The 16495-nt window shown below is 59.0% G+C and overlaps 2 protein-coding genes across 4 annotated transcripts in view; one reads left to right on the forward strand and one right to left on the reverse strand.

Annotated features, from left to right (window-relative positions):
- PGS1 (phosphatidylglycerophosphate synthase 1) overlaps positions 1-3624 on the forward strand; it is a 44489-nt gene extending 40865 nt beyond the window's left edge. The window contains exons 10-11 of one of the 3 annotated variants that reach the window (XR_009517017.1): positions 3018-3157; positions 3354-3624. The gene's annotated coding sequence lies outside the window, so the exon portion shown is untranslated. Of the gene's footprint in view, positions 1-3017 lie in introns of all 3 variants that reach the window. The other 2 variants (XM_059997541.1, XM_059997543.1) reach the window with 2 other exon arrangements.
- The window catches only part of DNAH17 (dynein axonemal heavy chain 17), a 140706-nt gene that overhangs the window by 2704 nt on the left and 121507 nt on the right, over positions 1-16495 (reverse strand). The window contains exons 70-78 of the mRNA XM_059997538.1: positions 15596-15718; positions 14828-15021; positions 11718-11866; positions 10813-10940; positions 8790-9017; positions 5595-5786; positions 1743-1922; positions 1194-1379; positions 19-201 (exon numbers count right to left, since the gene is read on the reverse strand). Coding sequence (XP_059853521.1) covers positions 19-201; positions 1194-1379; positions 1743-1922; positions 5595-5786; positions 8790-9017; positions 10813-10940; positions 11718-11866; positions 14828-15021; positions 15596-15718 — 1563 coding nt within the window. The remainder of the gene's footprint in view (positions 1-18; positions 202-1193; positions 1380-1742; positions 1923-5594; positions 5787-8789; positions 9018-10812; positions 10941-11717; positions 11867-14827; positions 15022-15595; positions 15719-16495) is intronic.

The following is a 16495-nucleotide window of genomic DNA, read 5'->3' on the forward strand; positions in this document are numbered from 1 at the left end:
TGCCACCCACGTTTTTACCTTCAGCCCCAGGTTCAGCTCCTTCAGCGAGCGGCGCATTTCGTTGGTCAGGATGTTCATTCTCTCACATTCTTGGAAGGCGACAACCACGTAGGGGGTCTTCTCGGCGGCCTTGGCTATGATCTCGGCCATGTTGAAGGTCTCCGGGATCTTCTCCAGGATCTCATCCAGCACGGCCTTCACCTGGAAGCCAGCCCCCAGCCAGCCCGTGTCACTGCGCCTGCACCCCCAGCCCTCCCCCAGCGCCAGGGCCCGGGTGCTGCCCCGACGTTCAACTCCGATCCCAGGAGCAAGGCAGGTGGAGTTGCCAGAAAAACGGGATCACGGAGGTGCAGCCCCGCGTCTGATCAGGGGAAGGTAATCTTGGCCATCCGGCTTTAGTGTTCTGGCTTCATTGTCACGGCCGTATGGCTCTGGCCACGGGAGCATTAGGCTGCCCTAGCCTGGTGCCTTCAGACATCCCTGGATGCACTGCTTCCCTCCCCCATCAGATCACCTTGCCCTTGGTGTGGGCTGTCTGCAGGGACCGTGCGGGGCACACCCTCTCAAGGGGTGGCCCACATGGTGGTCACGAGCACCACGGCCACCAGAGCCCAGTACTTAGCTAATTTTTAGCAGAGCTTGTCGGGAATATTTTAAGAAGTGCCAAGGTGCCGACGCCTCTTAGACGCAGAGGTAACCCTGGCAGCTGGGGGTTTATTACATGCTCTTACGTTGTCTGCGCCGTGCTGTTGCGGTGAGTGTTCATAGGATCTGTCCCCCGTGCTCACCTAAGCACATCTGGAGGGACTGGTTTAAGCGTCTAGACTGCCCTGCCTGAGCCACATGCACTGCCCTCCCAGGACTTCAGCTGCTGCCCTTGTGTTCGCGGGGCACGGTTGAAGGACAGGCCCTCTCGGGAGCCCAGCCAGGGAAGTGAGGAGCCGCAGGGAGGGAGGCTGCTCGGGCGAGTACGCGGAGACGTCCCGCCTCTCTCTAGCTCAGCACTTGGTGCTCCGTCTGGGCTGCAGCAGCCCGCTTGCAGGCTCCCCTACCCCTGAGTTCCTGATCCCGGGGTCTGGAGTGGGGTCCGATGAAGTTGCTAACAAGTTCCCAGGGGCTGCTGCTGGTCGTTGTGCCCCCATGTCCCAGGCCCTGCCCTTCCTCTGTTGCTGGATGGGTAGTCAGGCTCCTACCTTCTCCTCGCGAGACACCCCGGCGCCACCGGCTCCCGACCCGGTTTCTTTGGGCTGCATTTCCAGGACAGTGCGGAACAGCATCTCCGAGGTGGCCGTCAGGAAGCCAGTCTCTGCATTGGGGTGCAGGCCATACAGGCAGGGGCTTTCGGGGGGCAGGTTCTTGTCGATGTATTCGTGGTAACCCTGCAAAAGGGGGGGGGCGGGTAAGCAGGGAGAGCTGTGTGAGCTGGAACCCGTGTCCTCCGTTTATTAAGTATCGCTTCCCAGAACGTTCTGTCCACGTCTTGCCCTCTGTACCAAACCTCATTTCCCTGACCCCCTTTTGGGGCTGCTCCCCAGGCACACAGAGGAAGTTTCCACTCTCCTCCATGGAGGCTGCCTTTCAGGCCCTCTTGCTTGGGTTGCCTGTCCGCTTGCTTATTGGTGGTCCATCTGCGACAGAGGCTCTCGCCAGGGAGCCTGCGGGACGGCACTGACCTCTGTTGCTTTGCGTCACAGAGGGAGCTCATGTTTAATGTGTTACCCGTCCCTGGAAGGAGCCCTCACCTTGTAGTCCAGGTTCGGGGGGATCTGAAAGCCCGGGGCCAGCAGGATCTCTCCCTCCAGCATCTCCGCCTGGATGTACTCCTCCAGGTACGTCCTGCAGAGCCGGCGGTCCCAGTCGTCGGTGATGTGGCCGCCGTACATGATTTCCCCAAAGAGGTAGCGGAGATCGTCCCAGGGCACCTTCGGAAGGGCGGCGGCCGTCAGGGGACCCTGTGCCCCACCCCTTCCTGGGTCTGCCAGCCCCTCCTGTCACCCCTGCCTCCACCAGGTCTGCAGGGTCACCTGCTACCCTCGGTCACCAGGCCCAAGCCTGGCCCTTCCTGCCCCCTGACTCGGCCACCAGCTCCTCCTTGACCCTCTTCCTGCCGGGCTCCTCGCACGAGGGGCTTGCCGGCTTCCCCTGCCTCCACCCCACCCCCAGCCAGGACGGCCCGGCCCTGTGCCCGCCCCTCTTCTCTGCGCTCTCCCTTGACGTGACCTCCCCGACCCCAGCACCGGCACTGCCCACCCCGCAGGCCCTCCCCCAGCTCCCACACGCTCCCTCTGCCCGTGCCCGCTTTGTTCCCCACGCTTGGAAATGGAAGTGTGGAGCCACCTGTGACCTTTCCCTTCACCGCCGTCTCCAGCAAGAGTGGTAACTCTTTGTGGATGGGCTCTTGGGCACCGTAGATCTTTCTGGCCATGAGTCACGTCCAGTTCGTTGTGCCTTCAGGATCTATCGAGTGGGTCTACTTTCTGATCCCCCAAAGGGCCCTGGTTCCGATTATACTCCAGTAGCCTTGCCCACGCGTGCCCCTGAGGTCTCGGTGGCACAGCCAGCTCCAGCAAGTAGCCTCCCTGCCAGAACCTTGGCTCACGGGCCCGAGGGAACCGGACCAAACCGGGCAGTGCACACAAGTGTGCCCCCTGGCGGCCGGGTCTCTCCGTGCATCCCACCCTTGGCCACTCTCACTGCTCTCTGTTCTGCCTCTGCTTCCACGCTGTGCCCTCAGCCTAGGATGCCGCTCCTTTGGCCACCACATGGCCATGACCGTGCTCCTCCTCCAGAGCGGCTCGAGTGCGGCCCCCCCACAGAGCCAGGAACCCATCCTCCCGCCCCGGTCCCAGCACGTAGCTGCACCTCCCGCACGGCGCTGTCCAGCAGCGGGAGCCGCACGGGGCAGCCACGCACGTAACTTCAGATTTGCCAGCAGCCACTTAAGTAGAAGATTGTTCCAACAGGCACTCAGCATAAAAACTATGAATAAGGTATTTTACGTTCTTTTTTTGTTTTAGACCAAGCTTCTGAAATCCAGAGTGTCTTTCGTTCCCCTCCGCTGGGACTTGCTGCATGTCACGTGTGGTGGCAGCTGACGCGCTGGGCAGCATAGCACACACACAAGTTTCTCCGAGGATTGTGGCTGTTTAAGGGCAAGGTGGGCATTTATGTAACTCCCACAGTGCCCTGCCTGGATGGCCGCTGTTTACCAAATGCGGGCAAGTTGAAGTTAATTGGATAAGAACTTGCTGATTTATCAAGTGTCTGATGTGCTCTCATGAACTTTGACTTAAAACATTAATATCGGGGCTTCCCAGGGGGGCGCAGTGGTTAAGAATCGCTTGCCAATGCAGGGGACACGGCTTCCAGCCCTGGTCCGGGAAGATCCCACATGCCGCGGAGCAGCTAAGCCCGCGAGCCACAACTACTGAGCCCACGTGCTGCAACTACTGAAGTCCGCGCGCCTAGAGCCTGTGCTCTGCAACAAGAGGAGCCACTGCAATGAGAAGCCCGTGCACCGCAACAAAGAGTAGCCCCCGCTCACCGCATCTAGAGAAAGCCCGAGTGCAGCAACGAAGACACAACGCGGCCAAAAATAATAAATAAATAAATAAACAAAACAAAACAAACCATTAATATCCTCTCGATCGTCATCTTGTGACTTGCATTTTTTCTTTCTGTTTAGTTATCTTGGGTATGTGCCGAGCTGCCTTTTCTGCATTTTGCGTATTTGCTTCGGGGACAGCTTCTGTTTCTCCTGCAAAGTAGGGCTGGGTACACCCCAGTTTGCCTCTCCGGCCCCATGACCTGCCTCCTGGGATGCGGGCCAGTGGGACTAACCCCTGGGGGGTGGGTGCCGTCTGTGTGCCCACACTTGCTGGATGGAGTTCCCAGAGCGCTTGTCAGAGACACGTTGCCAGGCCTCGCCCTCAGAGTCTGAGTCGACTTCCTCAGAGTCGGGAGGATGGACTGGCTCATTGCGGGCCGAGGGCGATATCCTCACAGGAGGTTATTCAACGTTGCCTCCCCGCCGCGAGCTGGGACAAAGGGAAGGTCAGGCTGTGGAGGCCTGGGGCCCCGGCCTGATCACACACTGCTGAGCGGGACACCGGGTGTCACTCACACCTCAGCCCGCTGGTCACTGGAGCACACGGTGTGCGTTCTCGAGCAGTTTCTTACCCAGCTAGGGTTCTGTGGGTGTGTAACGAGGGAAGCGTCTGCGTAAATGTCGTTAGAAACTTCTAGCAAGACTGCTCCTCCCACTGGAATCTCCCCGGAGAGAACTGCTCTGACGAAGCTGCTGTGATGAGGAAAATCTTTCTTCACATCTTCTTGCGTTTATTTACTTGTGCGCGTGTTGTAAGATGTGCCACTGGCATTCAGCTCAGACCCTGTCATAGGCGAAGTGACCCCCGGCACCTGCCCACGGAGACCACTGTCCCCCTCCCCTGAGGAGGGCCGACTTTCTGTGTTTGGCCAGGAACTAAGCCAACAACATTCCAGGCTCAGGCTGGGGTGGTGGCCGTCATGGGGGGTCGTCTTCCTCTGGGGTCTGGGGGCAGCTGGCCCAGGTCTCTCCTCCCAGTGCATCTGAGCTCTGTTACGATGGGTGGGACACCCTCTGCCCCTGGTCGCTCAGTCCCCAAAGCTTGGAGGGGGTGTGTGAGCCTCAGGCCTCTAGCCAGGCCCCTGGGGCGCCCACCGAGCCCCAAAGCGGCGAGTGCCTTGGCCCTGGGGCGCTGGGACAGGGAGCGGGTGACACAGGGGTGTGTCCGGTCACCCTGGGCAGGTTCTCGGGAGCCTCCTGGGTAAGCGGAACGTCGAGCTCTGTCGGTGTAGGAAGGTGCCGGCCGCAGGAGCACGGAGGAGCCCTGGGCTTATGGGGTTCCCTTCTGCCTCCCCCGGGGGTCACGGAGATGGGTCCTGTGCCAGCGCCACGCTCCACGTAAGATCCCAAGAGGAGCCATGTCAGGTGGGGAGAACGGCCGGCTCTAAGTTCCCGAGGGGGTGGCCACATCTGGAGGGGGGCTTGCAGCGGGCTTCACTCCACCTGGGGCGCGAGTCTCCCTTCTGGGCCCGCAGACAGGCCCTCCCGGCCACGGGGCCGCCTCGCAGCAGCCCTCGCAACAGCCTGCACGGCACCGGACACACTGGTTTTAATTTTCAACACAAATGAAAGGGAGCGTTCCGTGTCTCCAGGGAGATTTTTTTTTGGCCTTCCCTCTGAACCTGCGTTCTGTCGGCAAGGCCTGCAGCCCAGGCAGCCCTTTGGTATCTTCTCTCGGCTCACGCTGTCTGGGGGGCTGGCCTTTCTTGGGGAGTCGCTGTTCGGGTGCAGGACTGGCAGGTCCCCAAAGATATTGACTCCCGTGGAGTTAGAAAAATTGCCAGACGGCTGAGAACTGCTGGAGCTGGTGGCCAGGGCCTGGGTGGTAACCATTATATCAGATGGCTGGGGTCACAGAGGAGTCGCACGTTTTCAGATTTTCTTTGGCCTATGAAACCTATTCAGTGTCTCTTAAACGTGAGACAGAATAATTGAAAGGAAGGCAGGGCGGGAGGACCACCCAGCTGGGCTCCAGGTGGGCCCTTACCTTGGGGTTGGCCTCCAGGTAGTTGTAGAGCACGTTGATGGAGATGGTGAGGTCCCCGTTGTTGAAGGGGTACGACCTGTTCCAGCCCTGGGCCCCAAACTTGCGCCTCTCGGCCACCACGGCGTGGAAGTAGCACAGGGCGAAGAGGATGCACTTGAACTCCATCTCCTTGGTGCACATCTCCAGTGTGTCCTGCGGGAGGGCAGGCACGCGGGTCAGGCAGGGTCCGCACAGACGGCCGGGGCAGGACCAGGGCCGTCTTCGCCAGCTGCTTCGCTGGGGGTGCAGGTGGGGATGAGGGGTGGGGCCTAAGGCCATCGACTGCTCTGAGCCGGTTTCCCGAGTCTCTCCCGACCTGTAGGGTCGGGTAGAGGACGCTTTCTTGTCCTTGCTTCCTCCAGAAATGCAGCTGTATCACTCTAAGTATTGGTTACAAGTCAAATTATTGATACATCTTCCTAATAAAATATTCCCCAATATAATTCCCCCGCAATTATCAACGTTCCTCATCATCTACACGCAAGCAATACCCCAAACTCGCCAAAAACGATCTGTAAAGGAGGAGGGGATGCTGAGGAAAGCCTTTCTGAAAGCAGGTGGCACCAGGGAAAGGCCAACCCAGCCCAAATTCTGAAGCCCAGTTCTCTCTGGGTTTGTGCGACTTTAACGGATTAGTCTTTGCTAAGTGGGTGCCTCTGAACACAGAGGCTTCTGGAAGTTAAGCTGGGCTCCTCTTCACCCGCTCAGCCCTATGAGTGCCTCCCAGTGGCCGGGGGCCGCAGGCACAGCAGCCAGAAAGCTGGGCCAGGGGACAGACGCCTATCAAATGGTCATCGTCGGGAAAAGTGCCAGGGAAAGATACACGAGGCGTAACAAGGGAGGGGCCCGTCCTGACTCCACGGAAGCCCTGACACAGATGCCCGGCTGGGGTCCCCTCCAGCAAACATGGAAAGGGAGGGGCACAGATGGGGGCTCCATCACCCCGACATTCCCCCCAGATCCTTCCTCAATGCCTGTCCTAGAGACGGCGCCATCACCTGTCAGCTGTGGGCCCAGGAGACAGGCCTGGCTGGACCCTTCCAGACATCGGCCGTGAAAGGGTGCAGACTGAGACCGCCAACCAGAGGGAGGAACCCGCCGGGCCCGAGGATGAGGGAAGGCCTGGCGGGTTCCGTCTGCCTCCGGAGGCTTCCCTCTGGTTGGACCGCTCATCACTGGCCTCCCGGGCCTCTGGGCTCTGTGATGTGCCCGGGGATGGTCTGGGTGCATCCCAGCCACTACTGCCTCTTCCTGTGAAACTCTGTGAAGGCAGTGGGCCCCCGAACTTGGGATGGTCCCCTCAGGAAGCAACAGCTTTCCGCATGGCTTCCCTTCCGATCTTTGCAGATGCCTTAGGTGATACACAAAGTTAGGGAGCCCTGGAGCACCTCAGCAAGCCCCGGCCAGGTGCCCGCTCGCCTGTCCTCAGCCGGGCAGCCCCACCTCGCTTCTGCCCGACAGCGACCGCGCTTCCCGCTGACTCCAAGCAGCCAGAGCATCTCCCCAAAGCCCAGCAGCCCGTCCACGTCCTCCCGGCCCCCATGTCCCCCGCCAGAGGCCCCAGCGGGCTCCATGCGCCGTGGGGAGCTGCTCCCGGGGCTCAGAGGCTCTTGCATTTTCTGTTGCTTGCCCCTCGGGCGTCAGCTGTCTCTACCTCGACACCCACCCCCCGGCCAAGCCTGGCTCGGGAGCCACTCTGCGGCCTGGAGCAGGCCCCAGACTCCTGCAAGTGGGGGACCAGCTTCCTGCCGACCTCGCCACCCTCCGCCACTCCATCACTGACTGATATTCTAGCAAAATATGATAGAAATGAAAAACGGATCACGTGCTCGGATTGACGGTGATGTTGAAATGCTACAGAATTCACCGCATGCCTCCTCTCCACCTCCGTACTGACTCAGCACAGACAGAAGCAAACAGCTCTGGGACCCCGCACTGGCCCGCAGCCCCCAGTGTGAGCTGCATCGCCCTGGGGTTTCCGTGCATGTCCCCACATGTTCATCACACCCTGTTCTCACTCCTGTGAACGCGTCCACGCCCCTCACCAGACTAGGCCAGTCACCCGCGTAACGGGTCTTGTTCACTGTTCCCTGAGCCTACCACGTCCTGGGCACACGGACGTACTGTTTGGAGGAAGGACCCGGTCTGCACATCTGTATTCATGCTTTCCATTCTCTGTGACTTTACACTCTGACCTTGGTGGGTCCTTTAAGCCCATAGGGAGAGGTTGGTGGATGACTCAGATATTGTCACATAAATTAATCAGATACAGACGTTACGCAACATCGGCACAATGTGCTCCATACATAATCTTTGTTGGGTATTATCAGAGAATATCGGGTCTCTTCTTCAAAACGGTTTTAGACTCACTTGGGAGACCAAACGCGTGCACCCAGAAGGTTCTAGTATAGAACAGGTGAAGGTCAGGCACCAGAAGAACGGACGCAGATGCTGGGGATTTGCGGAGGGGAGCAGGGGTGCCAGGGAAGGCTACACACGTGGCAGGTTGGGGACTGGGAGGTTTGGATGGGGGAGGAGTCACGTGAACAAAGGTCCAGGCGGACACAGCGTGGACAGGCAAGCCGAGGCCCCCCTACCCACCCTGCAGGGCCAGGGCACCCGGCGTCCCTCCACAAGGCAGTGGGGCCTGCTTGTCGAGGGAGGAAGACTGGGCCCGGGACCAGAGCACGGAGACCTGTGCGGCGGGCACTACCGCCCTCCCGTCTGTCACCACCGCCCTCCAGCCGGGCGCTGCGGCCCCATCCCCTTCGCACCCGGCCTTCCCACAGCATCGCGTCTCACGGGGAGTGAGAGCAGGGGTCTGGGCAGCACTGTGGCCCCAGCAAGGCTGAATGACCCTCAGGGAACCACCTCGGGAGCCTGGCCCCTTCCTGAGGTGCTCGGACAAGCAGAGGACCCGGCCCACACTTACCGGGCCTGACGTGCAGGTCATGAAACTCATGGATGATACGCATTTCTGCTCTTTGAAGCTGTGCGCCAGGCACTTTAGATCATTTGCATTTTGCACAGTCCTTCAGGGATCTGCTCATTTTGTGGCTCAAGGAGTGTGTGCGCGTTGGGGATGGTGTGGGTGGGAGAGAACCGGCAGGCGCTGACGCTGAGCCAGGCACGGGACACGGGGGGAGGCCACGCTACCTGGGTGAAGAGGTCCAGGGCCTTGTGCAGGTTGGCGTACATGCCCGTGGGCGGCTCGTTGGTGATTTTGATGGCGTTCTCCAGGATGCCCTGGGGGATGATGTGGGACTCGGGGCTGGGGGCCGGCTCGGCGCTGATGAACACGCGGTAGTCATCGTGGCTGCCGACGCTGTACCGCTCCAGCTTCTTGTCCAGGGTGCTCAGCCACTGGGCCACCAGGTGGATGTTCTGCAGCCAAGACCAGGGCTTAGTGCCCGCACACTCCTCTCCACCCCGGGCCCATAGGGCAGGCCCCTCCCCAACGGCACCCGCACTCCCCACCCCGCTGTCCGCCCTTCCCGGGGCGCTGGCCACGCTTGATAATTTCACTGAGCAACTGAGTCCCCAGAGTTGAAGCTTGTTCTCAGTTCGTTCAGGACCTCCAGCCTTGCGGCGAGTCCTTCCTGCCCTCCACTAGCATAAGGGCTGAGAATTATATGGTCCCCACCCCTCCTCTGAGAGGCTTGAGTAAAAAGAAATGACTTGGAGGGACTTCCCTGGTGGCACAGTGGTTAAGAATCCGCCTGCCAATGCAGGGGACACGGGTTCAAGCCCTGGTCCGGGAAGATCCCACATGCTGTGGAGCAACTAAGCCCGTACGCCTCAACTACTGAGCCTGCGCTCTAGAGCCCGCGAGCCACAACTACTGAGCCTGCGCTCTAGAGCCCGCGCGCCACAACTGCTGAAGGCCGCGCACCCTAGAGCCCCTGCTCCACAAAAAGAGAAGCCACTGCAATGAGAAGCCCGCACACCACAACGAAGAGTAGCCCCCGCTCGCCACAACTAGAGAAAGCCCGCACGCAGCAACGAAGACCCAATGCAGCCCAAAATAATAAATTTATAAAGAAAAAAGAAAGAAATGACTTGGAGAAAAGAGAACCCTCACGCACTGTTGGTGGGACTGTAAATTGAAACAGCCACTATGGAAAACAGTTTGGAGGCTCCTCACGAAATGAAAAATAGAACTACCCTGTCATCCAGTAATTCCAATCCTGGGTATTTATCCAAAGAAAATGAAAACACTGATTCCAAAAGATACGTGCACCCCTATGTTCACAGCAGCATTATTCACAATTGCCAAGATGTGGAAGCAACTTAAGTGCCCATCAACAGGTGAGTGGGTAAAGAAGATGCGGTGTATATACACGATGGAATACTAGCCATGAAAAAGAATGAAATTTTGCCACCTGCGGCAACATGGCCCGACCTAGAGAATATGATGCTGAGTGAAATAAGTCAGACAGAGAAAGACAAATACTGTATGATTTCACTTATACGTGGAATCTAAAAAGCAAACCACATGAACAAACACAGCAAAACAGAAAGAGAGTCACAGATACAGAGCACAAACAGGTGGTTGCCAGAGGGGTGGGGGGAGGAGAGAAATAGGTGAGGGCAATGAAGAGGTACAAACTCCCAGGTACAAAGTAGGAGAGTCACAGGTATGAATGCACAGTGTGGGGAACATGAGGTGACAGGTGACAGATGGTAACTGGACTCGTCATGGCGATCATTTTGTAAAAGAAAATGAACAGAAAGAAATGACTCGAACCTGAGGTCCCCGCATGGGACCAGGCTAGGCCCTGTGGACTGAGGTCAGCCACGCCGGAAGCTGAGGCGGGCCTGCAGTGGGACCAGCCGGGGCCTGGTGGTGGTCGGGGGGCGGGGTGCTTGGAGGGGCTGCAGGACCGAGGAGGGGCAGTCGAGCCAACGAGGGGGAGGGGGGGGAGGAGGGGATGTCTTTCTCACTGCTGAAGAATCCACACTTTCAGTGGTGATGCCTCACACCACCTGCCAACCCAGGCAGAGCTGTGCTTGGTGTGGGCGCCTCCTGCCCCCTCCTTCAGGGGCTGTAGGATCCCCAGCCACGCTTGTGCATGTGAATCCCATAACCTGCTTTCTTTCAGGCCTTCAGGCCAAGCCCCACGGGCGCTGAGGCTGGGATCCCTCACCCAAGAGGCACAGGTGCCGCCCACCCCCATACCTGCAGAATGACCCAGTGTCCCTTCTCCACAGCCACGTCCAGGGCATTCTCCGCCACCACCTCTTGTCCCTGCCCCAGGGACACGTTATGGAGTTTCCCGTTGTCTATGGTAAATCCCAATTTTTTCCCTAAAGGAAAGGAAAACAGGAAAAGCATGGGGATGGCTGAATGACAGAAATGGAGCTTCTGTGATCCACAGCTGGGAATTCCACACCCTCCCCCTTTGAAAATTGTGGTAGAATACACGCAACATCAAAGGCGCCCCTTTAAACGCCATCTTAAAGTGTACGATTTAGGGACGTTGAATAATTCAGTGTTGTGCGACTGTTTATCTGGTTCCAGGACATTTTTATCGCCCCAGAAGGAAACCCTGTACCCATTAAACAGGCATTCTGCATCCTGTTCCCGCCCCAGCCCCTGGCAACCACTAATCTGCCTTCTGCCTCTACGGATTCCCCAGTTCTGGACGTTTCAGATACAAGGAATCGTATACCGTGGAGCCTTCGGCACAGTGTTTTCTCGTTCCGTCTACGGCGTAGCCTGTGTCAGTGCTTCGTTCCTTTTTATGATTTACCACTTTGCCATCAGCCGTTCATCAGCTGATGGACGTGTGGGTTGGATCTACCTTTTGGCCGTCGTGAGGGGACCTGTTTGTTTGGACACCTGTTCCCGGCTCCGTTGGGAACGTCCCCAGGAGTGGAATTGCCGGGACATGTGGTGACTCGATGTGTGACCTAGGGAGGGACCACCTGCTCACACTGCCACCAGCAATGCAAAGGGCCCCGTCTCTCGTCCCCTCCCGACACCTGTACCTCCGTGTGTCTGATACCTGCCCTGCTAGTGGGTGTGAAGGGCCGTCTCACTGTGGTTTGGATGCGCTTCTCCCCAGACCCGGCCGCACTTACCCAGGGCCTCCACGTCCTTCAGGGGGTCAGCGCCCGGGGAGAGGATGAAGAAGATGGGGCTTGAGGGGCTGCTCTCCTTGTAGGACTTGGAGAACTCAACGCTCCGGCCCTCTGTGAACTTGCTGCCCATCTTCTCCTCCACAAAGTTCCTGAGGGGGACACGCCTGGTCAGACCCGAGGCGAGGGACCGCTTTTCTGGGGGACTTTCTCAGGCAGAGAAGGGCCTCTAGCTGGAGAGTCGGTCTCTACAGGGCCCTCCTGCAGGCAAGGGGGGTGTGGAGGGGAGCGTGCGCGGTATTCGGCGGTGTTCGCGCTGGGCACCCTTTGCGCCCGTCCACCTGTGCACAGACAGGTGAGAGGCTCTCAGCCAGCTGATGCCACCCCCACTTTCAAAGGCGTGCAAGGTCAGCTGGGAGGGAACCCGGGCCGCAAGTGTTCCAGGTGACCACACCTCAGCGCTCCCAAGGAAGGGATCAGTTTCTAGTGGCTTTCTGTTCCCCCCCCCCCCACTTCCTATCTGCTCTCCAGACCAGGGCAACAGCAACACGGAACAGAACCTAGATCGGCCTCTGCGTCCTGAGAATCTCCCCCGACGGGGGCTCTGAGGAGGAAGGACGCGTGCATTAGAGTTGCTTTGGTGAGCTCCATGGACCGCAAAACACGGATCATCAGGAAAGTCACAGAAAAAACCCAAACGTCTCTTTACATAAGCACCCCTCTGTTCCAAGCCCCAAACTCTATCTTGACCCTGATAAGGCTGGGGTCAGTCGAGGCCCCTCTTAGGGTGACCTTGGGATCTCAGCTCTCTGCCCCTCTCCCTTGACCACAGGTGGCTGAGCTCACTGTATCTGAATGAAACACAGGAGCTAAACTTATGTCCAGTGCGGTCTTTGAAAGAAGGACGACGGCAGTCTCCCCGGGAGAGAACACACTTATTCCCGAGGAGTCGGCGATCTGAGCGCTCTGAGCGTCGTGAAGCCCCGTGGGTGGACCTGTTCACATAGAGGCGTCCCTCTGAGTCAACGGGGAGTCTGCGGGCGGGTGCCAGGTGGGCCTTCCCACTCCCGTGGGAGTGATAGCTGTCATTCGCTCCCCGGTCTGGCCTTTGCTGGCCTCTATACAGACCCTGAGCAGCGCTGACCACAGGCCGGTGGGAGGGCTCCTGCTCCAGGCCCCTGGTTGTGCTTGATTCTGGCCTTTGGAATTGACCTGGAATGTCAGTGCTAGAGTCCTTGCCCGGGAAGGAATTCTAGAAGGTACAGGTCCTGCCTGGGGCAGGAATGTCACAAGCTCCCTGCTGCTCCTGACGTGGCCGGGCCACGTGGTCATTCTCTGCGGCTGCAGTGATGACGCAGAATGGAGGGCTCCGCTGCTCCTAGCGCTGTGTCCTGGGCACGGGGGTGCCGGAGCCGCCCCCAGCGGCTTGCATGCTGGCAGGTGCTACAGACCCGGGCTGCTGTTCTGGGGAGCCCGTTACCAGCACCCCGCCCCGCCATGGGCGAGTTCCCTTCCCTGGGCCTGTGGACCCGGAGGAGGGGAGGTGCCGGCTCGAGGGGTTGGCGGAGGGCGGAGTGAACCCACGCTCTTGACAACTGTGTGTTGTTGCTATTTGCCGTGGACTTGGACTTGAACTTCCTGCACTTGAGCTCCACCGCCCTGTTTGATTCGGGAGGTGAATCTGCTTTCCTTGCGACCGCCGCAGAGCATGACTTGGGTTCGCCTGGCGTTTGCGGTCGCCCACGCGGTTCCGATGCGTTTTCTGCCGTGGTGACTCGGGTGGCTCTCAAGGGTGCTCTGGGGGCCGTGGGGCTGGACACCCACCCGTGCTCAGCTCGCCCGCAGGCGGTGTCCCCCTGGATGCTCAGTGCCCTTCACCTGGGCCTTCCCCACGCTGTGTCCGTGTCCGACCTTCCCGGGATGCCTTCCTGCTTTCTCCCTGGACCAGCTCGACTCTCCCTCGTGACGTGATTTCTTGCTTCACTCCGCCCGCTCCCCTCCCGCACCCAGAACCCCTCGCGGTCCCTTTCCTCTTCAGTCCCGAGAAAACAAAGCAAAACAGAAACACGTGTCTGTGAACAACCAGTGGGTGTGAGTCAGGCCTCTGCTTTGTCAGACGTGGGCGCCTTTTGGGAAATCTGGTGGCTTTCAGGCCACTAGGACAAACGGAAAACCAAGACGCCCCTCTGAGAACGGGGCCTGTCTCATTCCCTCCCCCCGCCACGACGCCATGGCCTGCCCGGGCTGGCCGTGCAGATGTTACAGCTGTTGATATTCCTGAAGTCTTTCTGTGCTTTGGGGAGTGAAAGGAACGGGCGCTGAAACCCGATGGTTAAGTTTCCAGTCCTGGAGGCGTTTCAGGTCCAGAGAGATTGTTCACGAAAGCAGAATGGTTCTCTTTGCAAACGAGCCGTAAAAATAAAAGATTTCCTCTAAATCCAGCCACTGAGGCCATGAAAGTCCTCGGGTGCTGATGGCTCTGCCACTGCTTTCTCCCCACAGCATCCTGAAAGGACCCCGCGTGGTCGTGGCCTTGGAGGTCATTAGCACCCAGGCTTTTTAAAAATAATTAATTAATTAATTTTTGGCTGCGTTGGGTCTTTGTTGCCGCACGCAGGCTTTCTCTAGTTGCGGCGAGCAGGGGCTACTCTTTGTTGCGGTGCGCGGGCTTCTCATTGCGGTGGCTTCTCTTGTTGCGGAGCACGGGCTCTAGGCACGCGGGCTTCAGTAGTTGCAGCACGCGGGCTCAGTAGTTGTGGCTCGCGGGCTCTAGAGCGCAGGCTCAGGGGCTGTGGCGCGTGGGCTTAGTCGCTCTGCGGCATGTGGGATCTTCCTGGACCAGGGCTCGAACCCGTGTCCCCTGCACTGGCAGCGCGCCCAGGCTTTTTTAAAATCTTGGTGGCCAACCCGGGGAGTTTTATCTTCCCGTCGCTTATCTCGGGGCGCCTCTCCTCACCCAGGGTCAGGGGAGCCGGGGGTTCCTGTTGGCCACCTTCAGAGACCCCAGAGCTACGAGAACTCAGAACGGGAATTGGTGGCTGGGATGGGAGGCGCCCACTCCCCAGCCCTGAGGCCAGGCTGGGGCGGGGCGGGGCGGGGCTGGGGGCACTCACTTGATGGCGTAGGTCATGCGGTCGGGCCGCACGCACCTCAGCATGCACAGTTTCTGCAGCGCCGTCTTGTTCTTCCACTCCTTGGGGAAGACCTCTTTTTCGGGGGCTTCCGACTCCACGAGCTTCTTCCACCGCTTGGCGGATCCCTCGATGTCGCTGTCCAGGTTCTTGAACTCATCCATCTCCGAGAGGGCCTGGGGGCAGATGGCCTTTCAGCTCTCCCCCATCCCAGTGGGCGCCTTCCCCGCGGGCTCCGGGAAAAGCATGACCATGGGGCCTGTCGCTCAAACGATGAGCTGCTGGGGATGAATGGCTGGGACGAGGGAGGAATCCGATCGGGGATGTGACTCCTGGCTGCTTCTCCGGGGGCTCTGGAACAGGGGCCCTGCTCATCCCAGGGGGCCGCCTTCCTCCGGTCTTTCTGAACTGACACAGTGAGGGCCCCAGAATTCTGAGGAATAGCCTTGACACTTTGCATTTTCCTGGAAGTGAGGGGAAGCGGCAGAGGGGCGACCCCTGGGCACACCCTGGGGCCCATCGCGGCTCAGCTTGCCGCCTGCAGGGACGTGATGATGAAGTTGCTGCGTTCCAGTAGGACAGCACAGTCCCCGTGAGCTGGCAGGCAGCCCATCAGTGCCTGGTCCCACCTCTGAGGCCTCCTCGTTCTACTGAATGTTACGGCCGGGAGCACCTTGTAAACATGTCTGGGGCGAGCAGGAAAGGCCGCGAGGTGGGGAGAGAACACAGTGTTCAAGTCTGAAGGCCAACCTTGATGCCGCCCCATCCCTGATGCTGCAGGAAGTCCACGGGTGACACGACCCCGGCCTTGAACGGGAACCGCAGAAGGAAATCCAGCTCCACCGGGTTCAGCTCCTTCTTCATGGACAAGACCTGAGGGGCCGTGGGGCTCGCTTAGTTGTTGCCCTGCAACAGGGGCTCATACCCCTTGCCTGCAGGGGAAGCACTGTCCTGCCCCTTTGGGGTCAGCCCAAAGCTTGGTCAGCACCTTGTTTGTTTTTCAACTGCGGTACAATACGCACAGCATAAATGTACCACTTTAACCCTATTATGGTCTACAATCCAGTGGCATATGTCGTGCATTCACACCGTTGTACGACCAGCACCACTGTCCAGGTGCACAGCCTTTTCGTCGCCCCAGAGGCAAAGCCCCTGCCCTTCAGCAGCCCCACCCTCAGGCGACCATCGGTCTACTCTCCGTCTCCAGAGATTTGCCTTTTCTGGCCATTTCCGGTAAATGGAATCATACAACACGAGGCCTTTTGCATCTGAGCGTGTTTTCAAGGTTCATCCGTGTTGTAGCGCGTGTCACTGCTTCATTTTTTTATGGACGAATAATGGGCCAGTGTATGGCGAGACCACATCTCGTTTACCCAACAGTCCGTCGTTGGACGTTTGGGTTGTTTCTGCCGTTTGGCTGTCGTGAAACTGCTGCCGTGAATGTTTACATGCACGTATTTGTTTGAATACGTGTTTGCAATTCTTTGGGGTATATACGTTTTCTGGTCACATTCGAAGTCCCCTTGCCACTGGTGCGCACAAGCTCTCTGGGCTTCTAGCAGGCCCTGTCTTGGTCACTGAAGTGGCTCGTTGGGCAACTGGCCCAGCCCCTCCATCTCAGATGGACGGCAGGGGAGCCGGGGCCGCAGT

Source organism: Delphinus delphis, chromosome 19 (assembly GCF_949987515.2).
Source record: "Delphinus delphis chromosome 19, mDelDel1.2, whole genome shotgun sequence".
Taxonomy (NCBI): domain Eukaryota; kingdom Metazoa; phylum Chordata; class Mammalia; order Artiodactyla; family Delphinidae; genus Delphinus; species Delphinus delphis.